General features: G+C 37.9%; 2 protein-coding genes and 1 long non-coding RNA gene across 4 annotated transcripts; 2 read left to right on the top strand and 1 right to left on the bottom strand.

Moving 5' to 3' along the window:
• The first annotated feature begins 1563 nt into the window (after positions 1 to 1563).
• Positions 1564 to 13278, top strand: prpf6 (pre-mRNA processing factor 6). The gene is made up of 21 exons (XM_005801663.3): positions 1564 to 1798; positions 2824 to 2986; positions 3118 to 3236; positions 3327 to 3405; positions 4139 to 4315; positions 4719 to 4847; positions 4949 to 5043; positions 5137 to 5293; positions 5527 to 5689; positions 6862 to 6980; positions 7260 to 7478; positions 8467 to 8589; positions 9590 to 9711; positions 9829 to 9967; positions 10068 to 10187; positions 10837 to 11013; positions 11115 to 11248; positions 11486 to 11577; positions 12046 to 12160; positions 12309 to 12435; positions 12608 to 13278. Exons 1-21 carry the CDS (start codon positions 1611 to 1613, stop codon positions 12758 to 12760), a joined length of 2910 nt encoding a protein of 969 aa, XP_005801720.3. The 5' UTR covers positions 1564 to 1610; the 3' UTR covers positions 12761 to 13278.
• LOC111609407 lies at positions 2903 to 8460 on the bottom strand. Of its 2 annotated transcripts, none has more exons than XR_002753112.1 (5): positions 8161 to 8460; positions 5612 to 5711; positions 5118 to 5260; positions 4942 to 5025; positions 2903 to 2990 (listed from the first exon to the last, which is right to left on the bottom strand). It is a non-coding gene; the product is annotated as an uncharacterized LOC111609407 (long non-coding RNA). The 2 variants fall into 2 exon arrangements; XR_002753114.1 differs by lacking the exon at positions 2903 to 2990 and adding an exon at positions 4778 to 4864.
• Positions 13279 to 18830: 5552 nt separating the features above from the next.
• On the top strand, positions 18831 to 21984 carry aar2 (AAR2 splicing factor homolog). Its single transcript, XM_005801662.2, has 3 exons — positions 18831 to 19867; positions 19955 to 20184; positions 20792 to 21984. Exons 1-3 carry the CDS (start codon positions 19102 to 19104, stop codon positions 20957 to 20959), a joined length of 1164 nt encoding a protein of 387 aa, XP_005801719.1. The 5' UTR covers positions 18831 to 19101; the 3' UTR covers positions 20960 to 21984.
• The last annotated feature ends 846 nt before the right edge of the window (positions 21985 to 22830 follow it).

Here is a 22830-nt window from a genome sequence, read left to right as displayed (position 1 = left end):
TCAACATTTCCACCATAAATATAGAACCTCAAATAACCCACTTAGATAGTTTATCAGCAAAAAGAAAAATGTTGATTTGGGGGTGAGTTTCACTTAAGCCAAAGATGAGGAAGCAGAAATTAGCATGGTACTAGCGCATTTAACAAAGGAGCATGATTCCGAAAGCCAATACAACTTCTGTTTATTGATAAGCTGTCCATTAAATTCTGTCTATGTTATCTACAAGTCAATCCTCTTGTTTAAACAACAATCATTTTCGTGTGAAAACAGTTAGCTGTGATTTGAAAAGCCATTTGTTTAACATAACAGCTTATTGTTTGTGCTCACTTTGGACGTCATTCAAGCAATATATAAAAGCTGTGACAGGGTTTTCTTATCCATTTGTATTCCGCTTATTTTGTCAATTTATTCAAAGAAATACATTTATTCTTTGAGAAAAGAGTGCGATCTGTAATTTCATAGTCACATAAATTCAAACTAGGCTTTCTTTTTCTAGGAAAAAAATAAAAGTTGGGTTGTGCATATGTCCAAAGGACTCTATGTGACATGTCACTTCCAATAATAGTTACCCATTTGATGTGCTCTAATGCATCCATATAGCACTGTAGGTACCCGCTCTTGGTCTTTGTACTCTTGAAAGACAGGATGAATGGACCAGATCTTACTCAGACAAAGTGGGAAGTGTGAGTGGATTCCAGACTCACTATAATTTATTTTATTCATCTGGATACAGTAATGTCTTTAATTTTCTCTCAGTACATCTTGAATGAGCAGAGGCCCAGAAGATAGCATTTTAAGATTACTCTGTAAAAAAAAAAAAATTATTCTTAAAGTTACATTTTGAGCAATAGTGATCAACTTCTTTAGCTGAGAACTGGGTTTTTTGCCTTTCAAAGCAGAAATTTCTCAAAAAAAAATTATGACTGATACTAATACATTATAGCGCTCACTGAAGAATCCATTTCAATTCCCAATCATTTTCTTGTGCCAACCGGTTTACATACAATTTCCTGATACCATGTATGATAAAAAAAATTAATAATAATTTATTTATAATTCTCATTATATTCAACTTTTGCCAATGTTCTCTTTAAAAAACGTAGTGGCCTCTTCCTAAGAAAACTCTCTATAGTATAAGTGAATAATGGAACATGCATATTTAAAAATGTTTGTTTTCTTTCACACTTTTTTCTTTATTTTCTCTTTCTTCCTTTTTTGTGACAAACATATTTAGTAAAGTAAAGTAAAGTACATTATTTTGGCCATCTTGCTTTATGGATGTGGCGCCCTTTTGTGGCCACTTTAAAACACGGTTGACATACATGTGTGAATAAATTTTTTACAATCTAAAATCAGTCATTCGCCGAACCACAGAACCATGTTTGTAAAAAAAAAAAAGCAAAAAAATAACACGCATTTTTCACCCTAATAATTTTACGGACGAGATAACGTAGGTTGAATTAAAATGAGATACAATCAGTTCGACCTGTTGGGGGCGCTGTTTTTAACCTAGACAGAGTCTTCTAGAAGGGCAGACTCGTTGCCGTTTCTTTGGAGCGGAAGTTAAGCTGTTGTTCATCCGCCAGTGGAGGTTCGTCGTTAGAGGAACGATGGCTAGCAATGCTGCAAAGCAAGCCACTAAAATTGTCCCCAAAACAGCAGCGGCGGGCACTGCCGCTGCGGGGGCCGGCGGAGGACCCCCTGTAATGCCCCTTGCCTCTCCGCTCATGGGGAAAAAGAAGAAGCCATTTTTGGGGATGCCTGCTCCGCTGGGCTACGTTCCCGGTCTAGGCAGAGGGTAAGCTAAATTAATGCTAAGGAGCTAGCCTAGCTACAGGACCAATGTTGTTATTCTATGAAATGAAACGTTAAGATTATGTGTGTCGTGTAATTATACTTGCAATTTAAAATATAGTTGCTTGCTCATCATAACGAAAACGAACTTGGTTTAATTTAATAAAATGTAATAAAATTGTCAACCGTTATTTTGACTTTCCAATTTCTCCTTAATGAGGTTAAAAGTTTATTTCGAACTTAAAGTCAAAAGCTTTTGAGTTCATCGTGCTGACCTATTTTATTTTATTTAAAACTCGCCAATTTACGACGAAAGTCTTCTCAATGCACTTTACAAGACAAACAGGCCTCGTTTATATTCAGCTTTATATAAGATCCAGTTTTGTCTAAATTCTAATTGCTTACAGTCCAACTCAACAAAAATGATAATCCAAAACAAATTCATCATTCACAACCATTTGGGGAAAAGTCATTACAAGTTACATGGTTATAAGTTGTAATTTGGCAAACAATTTAAGAACAGTAGATTTCTAATGGCAGATACTTAATGTGAAGGACCGAAAACTACTGTTCCAATCCCCTTAGGTTTCAAATATGTTTTACCTTCAGTGCAGTTTGAGCCTCTTAATAGGCTTTAATGAAGGGTTAAGTCACCAAAAAATAATAATAAAAAAACACGATACCCCTTTTATTCAGGGAAAGATCATGTTATTTTTTTTATTTTTTTGTGCAATAAAAAACTTTCTGCTTACATAGTCTTTAAAGTAACCATTTTGTTACTTAAGTGAAAATTATGTATTTTAGGGATACGCCACAACACATGTAAAACACTACTGAAAAACGAGGCAGGGGTAAAACAGGCAGCTAGGATCTTAATACTTCCATGTACTAAATATATGGCTCCAAACAGAACTGCCAACTTGTTAAACACAAAATGTTCTCAGCAATCATCTCATTTTATTCTTGATGCTCAAGCCACCATAGTTTCTGTGATCTGAAGGGAGGTTTTAATCAATATTTGTGTCATAGCGCTACTGGTTTCACCACACGGTCGGATATCGGTCCTGCTCGTGATGCCAATGATCCTGTTGATGACCGTCACGCGCCTCCGGGGAAAAGGACGGTTGGGGACCAGATGAAAAAGAATCAGGATGATGATGATGAAGACCTGAACGACACCAACTATGATGAGGTTTCTGCAAATAAATTATTTCACATTTAGACTTCATGATGCAGTTCAATTTTTTACATTGTTCACTCAAAAATGTAAGATGACAAAACTGTGGCAAACCTAACTGTTTTTTGTCTCATTTATCCCTAAAGTTTAATGGTTATGCAGGGAGCTTGTTCTCCAGTGGGCCTTATGAGAAAGATGACGAAGAAGCAGACGCTATATATGCAGCTCTGGACAAGAGGATGGATGAAAGACGCAAAGAAAGAAGGTCACTAGAGGAACTTGGAAATAAAATACTTGCCTTTAGGTAAGGTGCTGCATGTGTCTCTAACTTTGACTGTTTTACATGCTTTTATAGGGAACTGAGAGAAAAGGAAGAAATTGAAAAATATCGTATGGAGCGACCAAAAATTCAGCAGCAGTTCTCAGATCTGAAGGTAGGACAATTTCTTATGTTTTTTTATGTCTCTAAACTTTTGACATACTGTACTTCTGTTGTATTTTACATAAAAATATCCACCACCTTGTAGTTTGTATTAATTCAACTGTTTCAATGTGCAGAATGGCAGATAACATGGTAGAATGAAGCATTTATTTTGCTGTATTTGTCTAACTGCTTTGTAAAATTGTAAAATACACAAGCTAGCAAAACCTTTTTTAAGAAAGTTACACCGATTCTTGTCAAAAATAAATCTACTGAAACTTATAATTGGTTCTTATGGCACACATTTACTCTAAACTTGACAGACTTTGCTTTATTGTTTAGAATGTCATAATAAACTTGAGGTGTTTGGCTACAAGTTTGTATGAAGAAAAAAAGGACTCAACCAATGCAGAGGTTTATCCTTCAAACCTGAATTTTTCACAAGTTAGATTTATAAATCCAAATTTAGTTTGCCTCCTATGTTACTTTTTGATTGTTTCTATTCCTTTGTGACAACATGGCTCTGGATATTTGCTATGTCTTGGGTCACAGAAAAAGTAAGGTTTTCTCAGCTTTGATGTTTTTCCTGTCGTTATTTTCTTTATTCTTGCAGCAAGAAAGTTGTTTTGTTTTTTTTTACTTCATTGGTTACATTTCAGTGTTAGTTTGAATAAAAATAACAGCTGCTCTACTGTCATAGTTGTTTCCAGGAAGAACCTTTATTAATTTTTTCTAATCGTTTATAGAGGAAGCTGGCAGAGGTGTCAGAGGAGGAATGGCTGAGCATCCCTGAAGTCGGAGATGCACGGAACAAGCGTCAGAGGAATCCCCGCCATGAGAAGCTGACCCCCGTCCCTGACAGCTTCTTCTCTAAACACCTACAGAGCGGAGAGAATCACACCTCTGTTGATCCGTTGCAGGGGGTCAGTATTTATGCAAATACAAATAAGTTGTAATAAAAGCCTGCCACTGAACATTATATGTTGTAGTTACAATCAGCTCCAGCAGGAGTCAGGATGTCTCAGTGAGGACTGCACTCAGTGTTGTCTGCCTTATGTTATCTTGATGAGAGATAACTGCAGAAGGTATCGACAATCATATAAGCCGTAGTAGAAATTTTTAATGAAGCACAAAAAAGTCAATTTGCTTATACACCATGGATGTGCATGTTGCAGGATAGTCTACTGTAAAGAACTGCAAACATAGTTTATTCAGTAAAAAGGTTCTGCAATGCATTATTTTAACATTGAAATCTTTGTTTCATAGGTGATGTTGGTATGCTAAAATGCAGCATTTTATTCTATTATTGCTTCCTGTCTTTGCTAGTTGGGAGGACTGAACACACCGTATCCAGGAAACATGACCCCTGGTCTGATGACTCCTGGGACAGGAGAGCTGGATATGAGGAAGATTGGCCAGGCCAGGAACACGCTTATGGATATGAGGCTCAGTCAGGTGACCTTTAATACATTCTGAAATACGGAACTTTTGTTCATGCCATGTTGGTTTTAGATCTAAAGTGTCATTTTTATTTTCTCTCCTTGTTTACCTTCCAGGTTTCTGATTCAGTCAGTGGACAGACTGTTGTTGATCCCAAGGGTTACCTTACAGATCTCAACTCCATGATTCCCACCTACGGAGGAGACATCAGGTAAGAACAAGCTGCTCTTAAAGATAATCAAGAAGATGCAACCCTTTGTTTTCATCTTCTTGTTTGATGATTACTTTTTGGCTGTGTGTCCAGTGACATTAAAAAGGCTCGGCTGCTGCTGAAGTCAGTGAGAGAGACCAACCCCCACCATCCACCTGCGTGGATTGCTTCTGCCAGGCTGGAGGAGGTGACAGGCAAGCTGCAGGTGGCTAGAAACCTGATCATGAAGGGCACAGAGATGTGTCCAAAGGTAAAGATAATAGATAGATTGAAAACAAACTCAGTTCAGACTTTAAAAGTCTCACATACGTATATGGTATAGTATAATCAAAATAAATTATATTTCACTGGTTGCATCATTTTAGTTCAGTGACTAATCGCGACAAGTTAAAACTTGATATTCTTGCTGGAGAAAAATACATTTGGTGAAAGAGTCTCTACATTTCTGCTGAGAAGAACATTTCTGATCTGATTTTCATCCAGAGTGAAGATGTGTGGCTGGAGGCTGCAAGGCTCCAACCTGGTGACACAGCTAAAGCCGTGGTTGCTCAGGCTGTCCGCCACCTACCGCAGTCTGTCCGCATCTACATTAGAGCAGCTGAGCTCGAGACAGACATCAGAGCCAAGAAGCGAGTCCTCAGGAAGGGTATGGTCATGGTTTCTTAGTTCTGAAGAAAAAAAAAAACATCAATAAACTCATTATGCTTATTGTGTTTTTCCTCTTTTTGCACTCGTCGTCTAATGAAGTAGTTGTTTTGGAAATAAACGTTGCTATGAGCTTCGTGTGCCTTGAGTTTGGCTCTGCTGCCAAAACGAAGACGCTAATTTCTGTCAGGCTAGAATTCAAGGCCAGTCCCAATCTGTTGATTGTCTCATAAAAGAGCCCACACAATGCTATCAGAGTAACATTTGGCAGCTGTGTTACTGGCTTGTCTTCAAGGCCGGGCCCTGCATTTAACCATGGTGTCAATGCCCCAACACACATGCACGCACAGGCACACATGCACCAGTGTTTCCCAGCAGCATACTCCACTGACAGAGATGGATGGAAGCAGTCTCTAAGGAGGAACTTTCTCCGCCTCTACATGTTTGAACGTCTCTGCTTTGCCTTCCCCGACTACGTACATAATACTTCTTTTTCTGCTTCCCACCCAAATCGACTACGAATGTGCTACTTGAACTGCTTTCACACAAGAAGTGTTTTCCATGGTAATTTGACAGTTAATCAGTGTGTCCGTTTCATGTCTGATGTCTTCATGAAAAAAAAAAGTGTTGAATATAATTTTAGGTACACATTAGTACAACTTTAAGTCTCACTTGGATCTAGGCACAATTCTACATCTAAAACAAGACTTGATTTATAGGTTCTCACATCAGACTTATTCCTGTTGTTCCACTTTTGGGACAAGTTGCATTCACTTAATAAGCCGTGTGTCTAACAGTGGATGGTAGACACTCAGCACATAAAAACATATGTAGTAAAACTGTTAAAGGAAATAAGAAACACATACTGTTTTGATTGCATTTGGTGAATGACCACAAGTACTTTGTTTAGATTTAGCTGTTGCTGTGCTAAATTGGCAGACCCATTGCTCTGATTCACTCTCCTCATTTTCAGCTTCCAGGTCTGCATTCCAACCCAGCTTAGTGTTTGGTCCAGGTTGAGAGCTTTGTAGTGGCTTTTCTCCAAAAATGGTTCTTATCTGACTGGCTGAATGTTTGTGTCTTTAACAGAGTGATTAACCTATTACATTTGTGTATCATGTGTCAGAATGTTTTATATGGTGTCATCACATAGTGTGTGTTTGTCTCCTTCAGCTTTGGAGAACGTGTCAAAGTCAGTTCGACTATGGAAGGCAGCTGTTGAGCTTGAGGAGCCAGAAGATGCCAGGATCATGCTCAGCAGAGCTGTTGAGTGTTGCCCTACAAGCGTAGAGGTAAGCTTCAAACCGCCTCTCCTTCACCTGATGCTTGGTTTCCAGTAATCAGAGAATATATATGGTGAAGGTCCACTATATTTATTGAAGTTCTTATTTCTTCTTATGTTACAAACAAATCATTGTCAACAGGCCAAAGCTCTACCAAAACTGGAAATTGTTTGCAGAATTCTGATCACTGCACTCCTAATATTAACATTTCATTTTGAACTAGATTTTGTGCAGCAGTTAGCCACACAGGAAAGTTTTTACAAACTTTAACATTTTGGTTTTCATCAGCTGTGGCTGGCTCTGGCCCGTCTAGAAACCTATGAGAACGCCCGCCGTGTCTTGAATAAAGCCAGAGAGAATATCCCCACCGATCGCCACATCTGGATCACTGCTGCCAAGCTGGAAGAGGCCAATGGCAACACTCAGATGGTGGAAAAGATCATTGACAGAGCCATTACTTCTCTGCGGGCCAACGGTGTGGAAATCAACAGAGAGCAGTGGATACAGGTCTGTCAGTCATTATAGAGCAGATGAAAATCAAATTTCAAATGACTTGGTAGACTCAAAATGCTTGAGTCTTTGCAGATTTTTTTTTATTGTTCACATGTTTTTATATTCCCAACTTTTACAAACTTGATCTTGTTTAGGATGTTTTCAATTATTTGATCCATACCAAAATAATTAGTGTGTACCAAACAAACAGACCAAAGGACATTCCTGGTGTGACTACACTCTCAGACAGAACACACATTAGCTTTAAATGACCTCAATACACTTTTGTTCTGTTCTAATGCATTAACTTAACATCACATCTACAAAAAACATCCTTGTTGATCATTTCCATTTTTATTTTCCTTCTGAACCTCAGACTACCATATCAAAATAAGGTGGAAAATATCATGACTGCACCTTTAAACTGTGGCATGCTTGGATTCATTCTGATTTGACAGAATGCCAGGATATTGGCTAAGTGCTCCAGTGTTACTTCAACTGAATGCCAGCACACTGAGTGACATTTACGTCTAGTGTTCAGTTATTTTGCAATAACCGACTGTCAAATAGTTTTTCTTTTCCTAAAGTAACTGGCTTTTTTTCTGTCTACCTACACTTTGTGTTAAGTGTAAATGGTGGAAAAACACCCGTTATAGCTTGCAAAAAGTTTAAGGTTTTAGGTTAATCAGTACCTTACCTCATGTTATCCTCAGGTAGTTGGCTTTCCTTACAGCAGAATGCTCTCTGTAAAAGACAGTTTATGTATATATAAAACCGTAAGTCATCTACATGGATGTTAATCAGTAACCAGGGTTCATCCAAGGATCTCCGGTATCTGTCATGAAACACTGTTTCCTCTAACACCAGGTGTCTACATTTCCTCATAATTCCAGTCTGATTACTAGACTAAAATGGGTGCCAACAGTTCATGCCTTCAGTGCTTTTTCATTCTTCCTCTTCACCCAGAGACGTTTCTGTCTAAATGTTTCTGCTTGTCACGCAGGATGCAGAGGAGTGTGACAAAGCAGGCAGTGTGGCCACCTGCCAAGCGGTTATCAGGGCTGTCATAGGGATTGGCATCGAGGAAGAGGACCGCAAGCATACGTGGATGGAGGATGCAGACAGTGTGGGTTTCAGAAAAAAATATGTTTTAACATTTTCTTTACACCGGTCGTCTCTTAGAACGATGACACAACACAAACTCATCATCAGTATAAAGCATGAGCTTTTAATAACGTGTTGGGTGGGATTATTCAACAAATAGCTTGGATATATTGTTGGTTTTCTTTGATTCTCACAGGCTCAAAATTATTCATTCAAGCATCTGGACCCCACAATGAACAAGTTAAATATTCTCTAGTGAGTTATAGGGAAATCGCATGCTTTTTGTAGCCATCATTAATCTTGGGTTTACGTTTGACCACTCAGCTTTTCGGACTTGGCACAGCTCCTTTAAATCATAGACTTTCAATCATACACCGTGCACTTCAGCAGGGTTGAGGTCATTGCCAGTCCATAAACTTGATTTATTTCTGTATCTAAAAAACTGTTTCAGTATGTGGTTGGGATCATTAACCTCCCCCCTGTGTCCCAATTTTCAAACATCTTGTTTGAAGATTGGTAAAGTTAAAGAACTTGCTATCACCACCATTCTTGACATGTAGGGTTAAGTTTGAAAGCCTCACTATGACTCCTCCAGACATAGAAACACACATCAAAACTATGATTAAACTAAAAAGCCACCAGTTTTACTGTGCTTTTCCATTCCTGATAAAAGCAATGGTCAAATATCCTGGCAGAATAATGCTAGAACCTTATTGATGTTTACAAAATGTGTGCTGTTTGTCTGTACCTGGCTGAGGGACTGAATGTTATTTCTGGGATTATATATCTGAATCTATGTATAATTTTGAATGTGAATGCTGCGTTAAATTCAAGCTTGTGCATTAACACATTTAAGTTTTTTGTATCATCAGTCCACTTTGGAAAAATTATTCAAATCATCATTAAAACTGCAAATAATTATTCCATTATGAGTGTTCGTAAACTCCTCACTTGTGCAGCAGATGTTTTTTTTATACACGAGTTTCCTGTTGGAAGTGTAACAGCTGCTCTTTGTGTTTCAGTGTGTGGCCCATGGAGCATTAGAGTGTGCCAGGGCCATTTATGCCCACGCCCTGCAGGTGTTTCCCAGCAAGAAAAGCGTTTGGCTACGAGCCGCCTACTTTGAGAAGAACCACGGCACCAGGTGAGCAGTTTTATCTACTACTCTTCTTTTCTTCTTTTGATTGATTGTCAGTATCGTAAGTTTTCTATTCTCATGGATCACATCAACTGCATCTGTTCCTCCCTCCATTCATCTCAGGGAGTCTTTGGAAGCCCTTCTGCAGAGAGCAGTAGCTCACTGTCCCAAAGCGGAGGTGCTGTGGCTTATGGGCGCCAAGTCCAAGTGGCTGGCCAATGATGTTCCAGCTGCAAGAAGTATCCTTGCTCTTGCTTTTCAGGTGAAAACAAAAATCATGCAGAAATTGACTCATCACACTTTGTTGCTTGTCCTGTGCTACACTCAGTCCCTCTCTGTCTTGCTCCTTATGTCTATTTCAGGCAAATCCCAACAGTGAAGAGATCTGGCTGGCTGCCGTCAAACTGGAGTCTGAAAATAACGAATACGAAAGAGCCCGTCGACTGCTGGCCAAGGCTCGCAGCAGCGCACCAACAGCCCGGGTGGGTGAAAAGGGGGTGGTGAAATTACTAAACGATGTTAGGAGGATTATTTTTTTTAAACAAGCCTTATGATTTGGTTTTTGATCTGAAAGATAAAAGCTTCTTTAAGAGGATTCCCCTATTCACCATAACCGCTCCTGGTTATGGAGCGGTTATAACCAGGACCCCTGTGTTGCTATCAGTAGAGCTTTTCAGTGACCTGTGATTCACAATTGACTCAGTGATAACTTTTTAATCTCTGTCGTAGAAAGCCATGTTTAAAAGCAAGCTATTAGTGATTCATCTTTCATGTGGCCTCTTCAAGCATTCTGGTCTCTTCAAGTCCAGGCTTGCAGTTCGTCTTCACTACAAACAGGAACACTCAGTTTGACAGATGCTGTTAGTTGAGCTCATTAACGATCATATCTGTCCTGGCTACATTCCCTTTTCATCCCTGCATTATAGGCTCACAGAGCCTTACTTTTAATATCGGATGCGACACATTTATGGGGTAATGACACAGTTAAGTTCCTAGCAAGGATGCCATATTATTTTACAATGTGTGTGTTGTTGTTTTTTTTATGTCTTTGTTGATGGGAGGGCAGTCCATTGGAATGCATTCATCCTTGTTTTCTGGCCGAGGCAAATCTTTTCTCTGTCATGTTCACAGGTATTCATGAAATCAGTGAAACTGGAATGGGTGTTGGGAAACATAGAAGCTGCTCAGGAGTTGTGCACTGAAGCTTTGAAACATTATGAGGATTTCCCCAAGCTGTGGATGATGCGAGGCCAGATAGAGGAGCAGTGTGAAAACATGGACAAGGCCAGAGAGGCTTATAACCAAGGGGTAAGACAGAGTAAAAGCTGTGCTTACGATTGGTACTTTTCACAGTGTGTGTCTGTATAAGTGGAATGAGTTGTTCATTTATGTTTATTTTGCTGCTGCAGTTGAAAAAATGCCCCCACTCGGTTCCTCTGTGGCTGCTGCTGTCTCATCTCGAGGAAAGAGTCGGCCAGCTGACCAGAGCCAGAGCGATCCTGGAGAAAGCACGACTGAAGAACCCTCAGTCCCCTGACCTGTGGTGAGAAAACACAAGTGAATGTGTTTTATCTGAGGTCAAGGTTTAAAGGATCTCCTTTGACAACTTTCTACATTTTGTTTTATAATTTTTGGACCAAGTATTGAATTATATCAGCTATTGGATTTTCTCCATAATGCACAATATTTTCACTGTAACACTGAAAGCCAAATTTAGCCACATACAAAAACACATTCACCCAGGAATTTCTTGAAATAATTTTAAGTGTTTATTTACCAGGCTTGAGTCTGTCAGGTTGGAGTACAGGGCTGGATTGAAAAACATAGCCAACACATTAATGGCCAAAGCTCTGCAGGAGTGCCCAAATTCAGGTAAGAATATATATAAAAAAACACATTCTTTTATTCAATAAATAAATGTTTTTTCCTTAGAAATCTGAAGAACATTGGTAATTCTTTATTGGTGAATAAAGATAATAGAAATTATTTAAACTAGTTTGGGTCCTGAGCTAATTTTTGTCCAAAGCAATAAGAATAATTCAATCATTACACTAATTTTGAGCTTTTATTTCCTTTGGTCACAAACCCCATTGGATCTTTAAGTGAGTTTAAAAAATGAACAAATTTTAACTAGATGTTAAAAAAAATAAATTTTTAAATGTTTCCACTGAAATTAAACTAAACTAAAATAATCACAATGTACTCTATTTTTGGCTGTACTTTCTAATTTTTTCACTGATAATTTATTCTTGACAACAGAATAGGCTTCTACATTTTTGCAGCTCACTTTATGTACATTTTTAGAAAGTCAAATTTTCTTTCCCCATTGTTCTTCGTTAGGCATCCTGTGGGCTGAGGCCGTATTCTTGGAAGCCAGACCCCAGAGGAAGACAAAGAGTGTGGACGCTTTGAAGAAGTGTGAACATGATCCTCATGTCTTGCTCGCTGTGGCAAAGTACGTCTAAAACCTTTTTACCGCTTTGTGCTTTTGTCAGAAATAACATACTTTTAATAATCAAATGACTGAAATTTTATTTTTTGATTATTTTTTTTTTAATGTTTTATATATATATATTTTTATATTTAAACTTATGCATTATTAGGTTGTTCTGGAGTGAGCGTAAAATCACCAAAGCCAGAGAGTGGTTCCTCAGGACAGTAAAGATTGAGCCCGACCTGGGAGACGCTTGGGCTCTCTTCTACAAGTTTGAGCTGCAGCACGGCACAGAGGTACTGATCTCCAACTTATTTTTGTGCGACCTTGTGAATCATTAACTCTACATTTCAGTTTCTCTTTTTAGCGCCACACAGTTTAAAGTATTATGAGCATTTCCCAAAAGCTTCACGGCTTCTTCCTGTGTTTTTATCATAAGCGTTAACTCTAATGGTCTGCATCCATTAGGAGCAACAGGAAGAGGTGCGGAAACGATGTGAGAATGCAGAGCCTCGCCACGGAGAGCTGTGGTGTGCCGAGTCCAAACACGTCCTGAACTGGCAGAGGAAGACAGGAGAGATTTTAGCACTGGTCGCCAGCAAGATTAAGAATACATTCTGAAACTTTGAAGAATCCCTGGAGGACTCTGGCACTCACCAGGAGCAGCTATGGACATTCTTATTCTCTACCTGGACTTTCCCAGCTCACACAAAATTCATTTTTTTTAGGTTTATCATTTTACAAACATGGACTTTTTTGCAGAAAATAATGACGATCTAAAAATGACATAGGTCATGCTGGATCCATATGGATATGACTGTAGTAACAACATTTGGTAAAAACCAACAGTTTTTGTGAACTAGCCATTGGGTGACTCAGCATCACATGGAATAAGGTCTTGGCTCAGACATTTAAGGTTGTTAATTTTTTAGGCTTTTCTCATGTTTGTCTTGTTGCAAAGTAAACCCCCTCAGCAATTTACTTAACCTAATGATGTTCTCTGTGTTTCTTTTTTTTTCCCAGTTATTTCATTATCTTCCAGGAAAAGCTTTAAAACACTTAAAGCTTTGATCCACATCATAATGCTCCTACCTGTCAGTGATATTTTATATGTTGGAAATAAAAAAGATTTTTAAATAGTGGGGCATTGTTTATATATTAAAAATCTAACCACTTATCGATAAATGACTTTTGATAATCAGTCTCAATATATCTGATCAAGTCTGCTGAAATCAATTCTTTTATTTAATTCATCTAATCCGTGAGAATTCCGTAGATATTTTATGGAAAGGAATATAATTTATGTTGCAAAAATAGATTCCAGAATTACAATATTTCCTCTTCAGTCGAAATAGATTTTATTTGTCTTACTTATAAAATCAATAACTTATTGATAATCTCCCCTGTATCTTAACTAGGTAAAGAAACCAACATAAAATCTGACTGAAGATCTGACTTTTTCAAAGCATAATCAATGTCAATGTTGAATTTAAAAGTCTTGATGTTTAATCAAAATATCTGTCTTAACTTGAAGGAAAGGTTTGGAGTGTAAATAGGAATAAATTTCTACATGAGCCACCATGATCCTTCACAATAACTGATTCCCAGACTTCTGTCAAGTCGATAACCGTAAGAAATTTTAAAATAGACATTAACCACTGGAATGTACTGTGGATGCAAACAAAATGAAGAAAGCCTGATTAAACAATAATATGCAACTTCAGAGAAAGATATAAACATGTTTCAGGTTTCATTGTTTCTGTTTGTTTTGACGACGTGTTCACTTTTTACCTATTTAATCTGCAAGCAGGTGAGTCAAGTCATAAACAGCTTCAGGCAGTTTTGACTGCTGAGCGGAAATTTTTACGTCACCATAAATATTTGGGGTTTTTATTAAAATCAAGTAAACTAATCTCTTATTTAAATGACTCATGCTATTAAATGCAAATAGAAACATTTAAATTTACAGTAATGTCTGCTTTTCCGACGCTTGGTATCTAACTTTAAATCTCATTTAAATGAGGGAAAAATAAACACACATTTTACAGAGTTAGATGATGAACCAGGTGTTTTTCAATGTTTGGTGTATTTCTCTAGCCATCGTGGATGATTTATATTGCTTTTTAAAACTAGTTTTTCCGCTCCGGTCTTGTACGTTACATTTTCCAATGAAAACAAAAAAGTGTGTTGTGGTAAAGGCAGTTCTTTCCAAACAAGTTATATTACTTGATATTTGTTGGGATTTAAATGTCAAATTGTTTTTGAGAGAGCACAATGGCTTTATTGAGTAGAAATCTTTCCCAGACCTTTTGGGTCCGTGTCAAACTCCCCCCATGCAGTTCCCATACTTGTTCTTTGTTTGCACATTGGATATTTTGATTTGACTGAAAGTCTGACTCATTATGTGATGTTTATTATATAATATTTTATTTCATTTTATTATAGACATATACTATAGTTAAACGCGGTACCAAATCTATCCTTATTTTGGGGTCAAGTCTTTCAAACGAAACTGAAAGGATAAAGCCGAGTGATTTATTGCAAAAGTTTTCCTCGACTTGATCGGACAGGAGTTTGGTGCAACACTAAGCCCATCGGCAACCATCCATGACGGGGAAGGAAATAGGAGCAGCTGTTACGTTGGTGATGTTGGAAACCACGGAGCACCGCGCAGAAACGCTCACAGCGACAACATTAACCTCTGCATCGGAGGAAGTACAAAAGTACTGAAGAAAAGGAAGGTTACAATGAGCCCTGTAGAATCCAAAGAAATTCTTCGGATCTCCCAGTCACCAACAGAGATGGGTTTGCTCGTCTGAGGATCCTGCAGAAAATCATGATAAATGGTAAGTGCGTTGGCGCGTATTTACGCAGCGATAAGGCGAGATGTTTGAAGGTCGCCCCGTTCGTGGTGAGGTTTTTTTGAGGCACTATTTGTCTTTAGTCACTTTAATAAAGAACTAGGAGCAAGATGAGCTGTGAATATTTATTTTTACTCTAATCTAAAGAAGATTTATATAATTTGATTTGTCTTTTTTTTCACACGCATCTCTCTCTCTTTCAGTGTCTGACCGGATCTTTGCTCCGTAGTGTCCTGGTGGTTCTTATTTTGGCCAACTGTTGTGGTAAACGTGGATGTAACTATAAAGAAATACTGGACTCCTACCGAGAGGTCATCTTTGTTGAGCTGCAAAATTTGGTAGGATCAAATAGCACATCGTGAGGTTTTGCTTGTTTTAAATATTATATCAGCTTTCTTTCAACGTTTAGCTGTCATGTACAGCGGATCATGATTGATTTTTAATGATAGGCCGCCCTCCAGTGATTTGCAAGTAGAACTTGGGGATCTGTTTCCTTCTCTTTCAAGACAGAACAGATACTAATTGTAATTCTTCCTGCAGAATTTGACTGGCTCAGCCACTACATTCATAGAGAGAGACCCTTGTCCCTCAGAAAAAGTAAGTGGCATAACAACAAGCAAACTGGAGAAGCAAGTGTATGGGAAATAATCAAGTTGGACTGAGTTGATTTTAAAATGCTTTGACTTTTTTTGCGAAGCAGTTAATCCTTTAAAACCTCATACAGATTTTAATAGGAAAATTGTGTAGATGCTTATGGTAAAATAAGCATTTCTTAAACATTTACAACAGACAAAATTACATTTTAATTAAAGTATTTGTATTGGATTAGTTCTAAATATAATAAAATTTTTGTTTTTGAGATAAACTGTTCAAATAACCATAAAGTTGACCCACAGGCTGTGCCAAAAACTAGGTTTTGAAAAATGGGGATTGTTGTTTTTTAATCAATAGATGCAACACAAACATCGTAATTTGTACAGATACAGTGATTACGTAAAAATACTTTTTTGTGGAGGGTCAATGAGCAAATGTAACCATTTGAAAATGATCATGTCAGGAGCTCTGTACTCAGCAACCCATTGACCCCAGGTGTTCTAGCTGCAGGCTTTCAGCAGCTCATTTGTTCTTGCTGATCTTAAGCAATCTTTGGGTGAGCAACAGGGTACATTTGGTTGAAATTTCTAATAAAAGTTAAAATAAAGATAAAAAACAAAAACATCATAAAAACATAAATGTTTTTTTTTGTTCTTTTTAAAATTACGTTTTCGACATCCAGCAAACATGAACGTGATACTTTTTTAAAAAAAAAATTCAGAGTTAAAAGGCAAAAATGTATACCTATCCATTACATCATGTTTACATTGATGTAGTTAAGATCAAGTGAACATCTATTTTATATTTTCATACAAGCATTTTTTGTTTGGGTTAAATTTCAGCAATAAAATGCAGAAAGTCCACCAGACCCACAAACAGTAACCAAAATATGAACAGCTTACAAGATTTAAATTAGCATCCAGCTGAATTCTGTGCATTTACTTATGCATATGTGCATTTAGAATTATTTGTATTTATAATGTATTTTAATTTTTTGTGGGTTTGTAACCTAATGGTTTTATTCTTTCCTATCATTCGATATTGTTTCAGTACTTATTTTTTATCGTCATATTTAAATATTCATTTTTTACTTTCCAACTTTTAGTTTTCTCCTCTGCAACTTACTTCCTGTTTGAAATGATTGATCCAATGCATGTTTAGTAAAATGAATAATTTGAGTCCTTCTTCGTTTTTATGTTAATAATATATCCTGCAAAATTGTCCATTATAAGATGTTTTGATTTCTTCAGTTTTGTTGTGTTTGCAACTTTCACAGGTGCTTTCAGCACCATGGACAGGGTAAACAATCTACCACAGTTTGTCTCATAATTCTCATGTTGGGCAATGTTGAGAAATATTTATCTGAAAATCTCGTATAGTTTGATTATAACCTGTCAGGCGTGATAAAGTCATTCAAACATTGTCCCTGTGTTGTTTTATTTTTCTTATGTTATGTCTCGACAGGAACGCCGCATCCTGATGTCCATCTATGGTATGACGCAGCAGATTCTGTGTCAGAGGACTGGCAAGCAGTCTGACCTGAAAAAGCCAGTCGGGAGCATGGAGCGGCTCATCGTTCAAAACTGCAGTCCTAATTACATGGTACAAAAACAAACAAACAAACAAAAAACTGTTTTAAGGCTGCTCTTTAAAGGTATCACCAATATTCACTGAGTTAAATATAATTCAAATAAATCTGCTGTATTTTCTTGTTTTTTTTTTTTTTTACAGGAAAAGACAACCTCATGTTCAGCTGTCAAAAAAATACAAGGAAAAAAAAGGAGGAGACTGAGGTTGATCAGAGTTATAAAGCTGATGATCACTTGTTGGAAGAAACTTCAGAGTGTCCATGTTCTCTCTAAGTAGGACAAACTGTGCCAGCCTTTCATGAAGATACCAGATGACCTGCAAGAATGTTCACAGCACCACTACAGAATTAAATGACCTATTTTTTTTATGCACAGCTCTCTTTCTAATGCAATATAACGAATGTTTACTGCTGTTAAGTTCTCAGTTTTTCATGTATAAAATCTGCCTCTCTTTTGTATCTCACCAACTGCTCCTCATTATATGTTTCATCATAACCACAGATAAGCTAAGAGTATCATAAGTGCATGCAAATACTTTAATAATATGCACATTGTCAAGGTCTCTCCTGATGTAACATTTATGTATCATGTTTGTAAGCCACATGCCACTGTAACCATAAAATACTCATACCACATAATAAAAATGCAAAAGACTTGTCAGTAGAAGTTCTCTTTGATTGTCCAATTTGACAAGTTGATTAACTTGTCAAATAGGGTTTGCACTTTTAAAAAACACTTTTTTTGTCCATCAACTTAGGAAGAGTACACCACACTATTCAACAGTAGCTAGCTATTCAACTCTATCATTCAGCTTTATCACAAAATATCCCCCAAAACCTTAGAAGTTAATGGTAAAGTGAAAAAAAATCTTAAAGTATATTCACTTTAACTTCCAAAACAGCTCTTAATTACTTTGATTGAAATGATAGTCATCTAATGTTTTTTAAATATAGAAATTATGATGCAGATTAGTATATGGTATGGAATAATTTAATTATCATAATAGATTGACACTAAAAGTACCTGTATTATTTATCAATAGATTGTTCTTGTCATTAGGTTGAAACTATGTGCTTTTTTTTAATGTTTACTCTATTTTTCTCAGTTGTCAACATCCCAGATTACATACCCATCCTGTTTTTGCAATGTGTTGCATTGTACAATTTTACTTAGGGTGACCAGACGTCCTCTTTTTCCCGGACATGTCCTACTTTTCAGACCTAAAAAGATGTCCGGGGGGAATTTAAAAATCGTCCGGGATTTTGGTCAACTGCAAATTACGTAATCCCTGAGCCGCGTCACTGCGGGCAGCCCTGTTCTTAATCAGAAAGCGCAAATTTATGTAGTTTTCCCGCTTTTAGACTTTCTCTCCAGAACCCCCTCCCCGCCCCCTCCCCACCGCTGTCCGGGTTTTCCCAAAGTAAAATATGGTCACCCTAATTTTACTAATAATAGCGCCTGGTAGATTGGATCAGTAAAATCCCTTACAAACGTTAAAATCCTTATAGAATGTGTAAAAATGCAAACTTTGTTTCGTTTAGTTTTGTTTTTCAACTATTACAATATTTTTTCTCAACTATATTTCTACGCTACCAGATGAGCGGAACTCTTCCACAACGACGCAGTTTCCGCCCGGATCAATAAAAATGTGTTACAAGTGTTACCGCAAACGAATTCCCAACGTTTTGGGGGAAACCGGCCAACTTTAAGGTGGTTTATGGACAACATTAAAGTTGTTCTGAAAATATTTATTTTAGAGTACACGAGTGAACGGCTATTTTTCTAACTGTGTAGCTGAACAGCATCGGTGTGTGTTTTCATATTTAGAGGCGAAGCACTTCGGACATGAACAGGTGAGAACAGACCTCGATTTTTTTGAGCTGCCCTTCTGGACCCGGTGCGAAGTTCTCAGTCAAATATGGCGGGCAGCAGTTGTGTGGACATGGATCCAGATGTTGCTCTGAGATTGTTTGAAGAAGGAGCCACCCTGGTCTTGCTGGGTGTTCCTCAGGGCACAGAACTGGGGATAGACTGCAAGAGCTGGCAGGTGGGTCCTCGCTTTAGAGGAGTGAAGATGATACCTCCGGGTCTCCACTTCCTCCATTTCTGCTCCGTTAACTCTCCAAGCTGTGGTGGAGAAATTGGTCCTAAATCAGGCCTCTTCCTCACTCTTAAACCCAGAGAGATTCTGTTGGCCCACTGGGACCCCAAAGAAGAGGATCTGGACTTCTCAGCCTCAAAGAATGACGAGGAGGTGAACCGAATCCGGAGCACCTTGCGAGAGCTGGATCCCTACTTGGGTCCCTATCCATATGAGGTGATGAGGAAGTGGGTTTCCCTCACTGACCAGATCAGCCAGGAGCTAGCTGTTAACCTGCAGCCTCTCTCTGGTCGAGTGTGCGCTTTCAGTGATATCATCCCTGAACTGCAGTTCAGACACACGAAAGACCGGGCAGAGCAGCCAAGGAATGACACAGCCTGTCAAAGCATGAGAGAGGGACTCGATAGGCTTCCAAAGATGAAGCAGAGGGAGGGCACCGAGTTACGCTTCTCAGATATTCCCAAGAAGACCTACCCTCCTGGAGCTTCTCCCGCAGAGATCACCCGATGCAGCATGGACCTGAGTTACTCCCTGGAGACTGTGGTGGAGCAGAACTACCCGGACCAACCCCTCAACTTGCTTGGTAAGCTAAGTATATTAATTCTTAGTCATAACCATTCTGTTACATTTTTTTTTGTAAAAGTAAACTCCTTCATTTGACCTCTTCTAGGTGAGCTGCAGTTTGCCTTTGTGTGTTTCCTGGTCGGAAACGTGTACGAGGGCTTCGAGCACTGGAAGAGTCTACTGGCTCTGCTGTGCCGCTCAGAGGACGCCATGAGGAAGCGGAAAGAGCTCTATCTGGGCCTCATCACTGTGCTCTACCACCAGCTTGGAGAAGTACCCCCGGACTTCTTCGTTGACATTGTTTCGCAGAGTAACTTCCTCACCAGCACACTCCAGGTAACGGGGCAGCGCTTAGAAAAGTTACTAAATCTGAAACCTGAGCAGGTGAATGGAAAATTAGCTTTGTTTTCTGAGTCATGATTGTCAAAAAGCTGCATTGCATCAAAAGTCAAATTTATAAACTCACTGAAACACAATGTAGCTTTAATTTTGCAGCTACAGTTTCACTATGAATCTTATCTAAATTACATTTTTTGTTAGCCAATAAAATATTTGTATTTCTTCTGAAGACTTCAATCCAGTTTCAGGTTAATTTATACAGCATCCAATAATCAACATGTAATGTTAGAACAAATTATTTCACCTGTATAGCATTATATAATATATGTATATTAGCCAGTCAAAATAATTTTATTACAGTTAAATCATACAGTCAGATACAAATACAATCAACAAATACATCAAATTCAAGAATCAGCAGGTCTCCTGCAGACTCCAGGCAGCCTGGAGGGCTTTCAATCTACTTTAACCACTTAACTTTTACTCTTTCATATTATACTATTACAACATGGTGGTAGTTTCAATAAGTATATAAAAACTTTTTTTTATATAAAAGTTACGTACTGCAACTTTAATGATGAACGCTGTTGGACTTATTTTGCAGGACTTTTTTCAGTTTGCCACTGGACCTGGTGTGGACAGCACTCTGCGAAAGAAAGCAGAGAAGTTCAAAGCCCACCTGACCAAGAAGTTTCGCTGGGATTTTGATGCAGACTTGGATGACTGTGCTCCGGTGGTGGTGGAGATACCTGAAGGCGTCGCAGTGGACTGAAACAGCTCTGTCTCAAAAATTCATCATGTCATTATTTTTTTAGTATGAGGTGTGTGCTGTGCAACATCTACAAAATATGTGACTACTTAATGTAGAAAAGCAAACCTGTCATTAAACCACCTGTATTGTTACAGTCTTGTTATAGGTAAAAGAAGATGCCTTCTGAACATGTTTGTTGTCATCAGTACTTTGAAATTTGTAAGTTAAATACAGGAATTCAAACAAATGTCAGCAGCGTTAGCTTTTATATTTTATGAATATTAAAAATAAAGAAGAAAAAGCTTTGTGTTTATTAAGAAAGTGGTGACTTTTAGATGAATAGTTACAGAAAACTCAATATATTATAGAAAAATAATTTCAGTAACCAATACTTAGATTCTTTACTGAGGTTTTTGATCATCCTTATGATCATGGCTTACAACTAACAACAACCTAAAATACAGTTTGTCTGAAAATAAAATTAGATAAGATCAACAAAATTATTCTATGGTTGATAAAATCATGGGAGATTGTTTCACAGTAGGAAGTTACTGACACCTTATACAAGAGGTCATTGCTAATGGGCTTTTCAAAGAAGGCTGTTTAGAAGGACAGAAGGCTCATTAGAAGGACAAATGGTTGAAAAAGGCACACTAGCAATAGAGATTACCAAATCCTAGAGGATTGCGAAGCATTGACCATTCAAGTATTTGGAGGCAATTCAGAAAGTTTGAACTGTGCTCTGTTGGAGTCAGAGCTCCAGGGAAAAACACACAGACATATCTGGGAAAAAGGCTAAAACATTCCTTGTGTTAAGCAACCCTGAACCAAAGATGTCCGAAGCTTCTAATAAGAAACTAGGCTATTGTCTTTTTTTTCAGATGAAAGTAAATTTTGCAATTTATTTGGAAATCAAGGTTCCCGTGTCTTGAGGAAAAGTGGAATTAGAGCGATTTTAAGCTCTTTATGAGGTTTTCAAAGTCAGTGATTATTTTATGATGCCATCTGCTGGTGTTGATCTAGTGTCATATTTTAGTTATCTGATGATCAAAATGAACAGAATAAACAGTTCAAATATCTCACTCCATCTAATTAATCTCTATGAAACTTGCTTTTTGAATTAAATTCCTGAAATAAATTCTATTTCTAATAATATTGTAGTTGTCTGCACCGGCATATGATTCATTTAATTTCATTACAATGCACTTTCATGGGCTTATTATATTTAGTAAACATCTGTTTACGTGGCTATTACGGGACGTTATTACTTTGCTGTCCACTAGATGGCGACCCTAACCAAACAACGCGGGTTTCTATGTCTCCTTGTCGATGCTCAGCTTTCTTCTCACAAGTCTTGGAGAGACCTTGCAATGACGTAATGCCCTTTACCTGTTTCAGATGGTAAAAGGCAAGGAAATTGGATTATTTTTAAATCTTCTCTGATTTAAGTAAAAAAAACGATAAAAATAATGTGGAGCGCACTGACAACATCTTGGTGATATTCATAATTGTGTGTCGTTAATGAGGTGTGTGTGCATCTGTGTATGTTTCCCTTCAGTGGCTATGATTGATGGGGCAGATATTGTATTTTCCCGTTAGCTCGTTAAGCTCGTCAAACATTAATTTTGTTCATACTGAACCACTTTCCTCCACAGCTGGACCTCTCCTCTTTGACACACAACCCCAGGAGCAACAGCCCCCACCCTTTACAGTTGTAAAGCTGCCATGAACAGGACAAAAAGAAGAAAAATATCCGCTTAATGCAATTATGTGAATTAATAGACTCAAGTGCTGTTGATGAAAATCCAAAATGTCAATACAACAAACCCATTCTCTTCCCTGAAGACAGATGGTATTGTGACATATATGGTAATGCTAGGCTTGGTGAATAA

Source organism: Xiphophorus maculatus, chromosome 1 (assembly GCF_002775205.1).
Source record: "Xiphophorus maculatus strain JP 163 A chromosome 1, X_maculatus-5.0-male, whole genome shotgun sequence".
In the NCBI taxonomy this organism is placed as follows: Eukaryota; Metazoa; Chordata; class Actinopteri; order Cyprinodontiformes; family Poeciliidae; genus Xiphophorus; species Xiphophorus maculatus.
The sequence above is the reverse complement of the archived record's forward strand: the minus strand, read 5'-3'. Positions and strand labels throughout refer to the sequence as shown.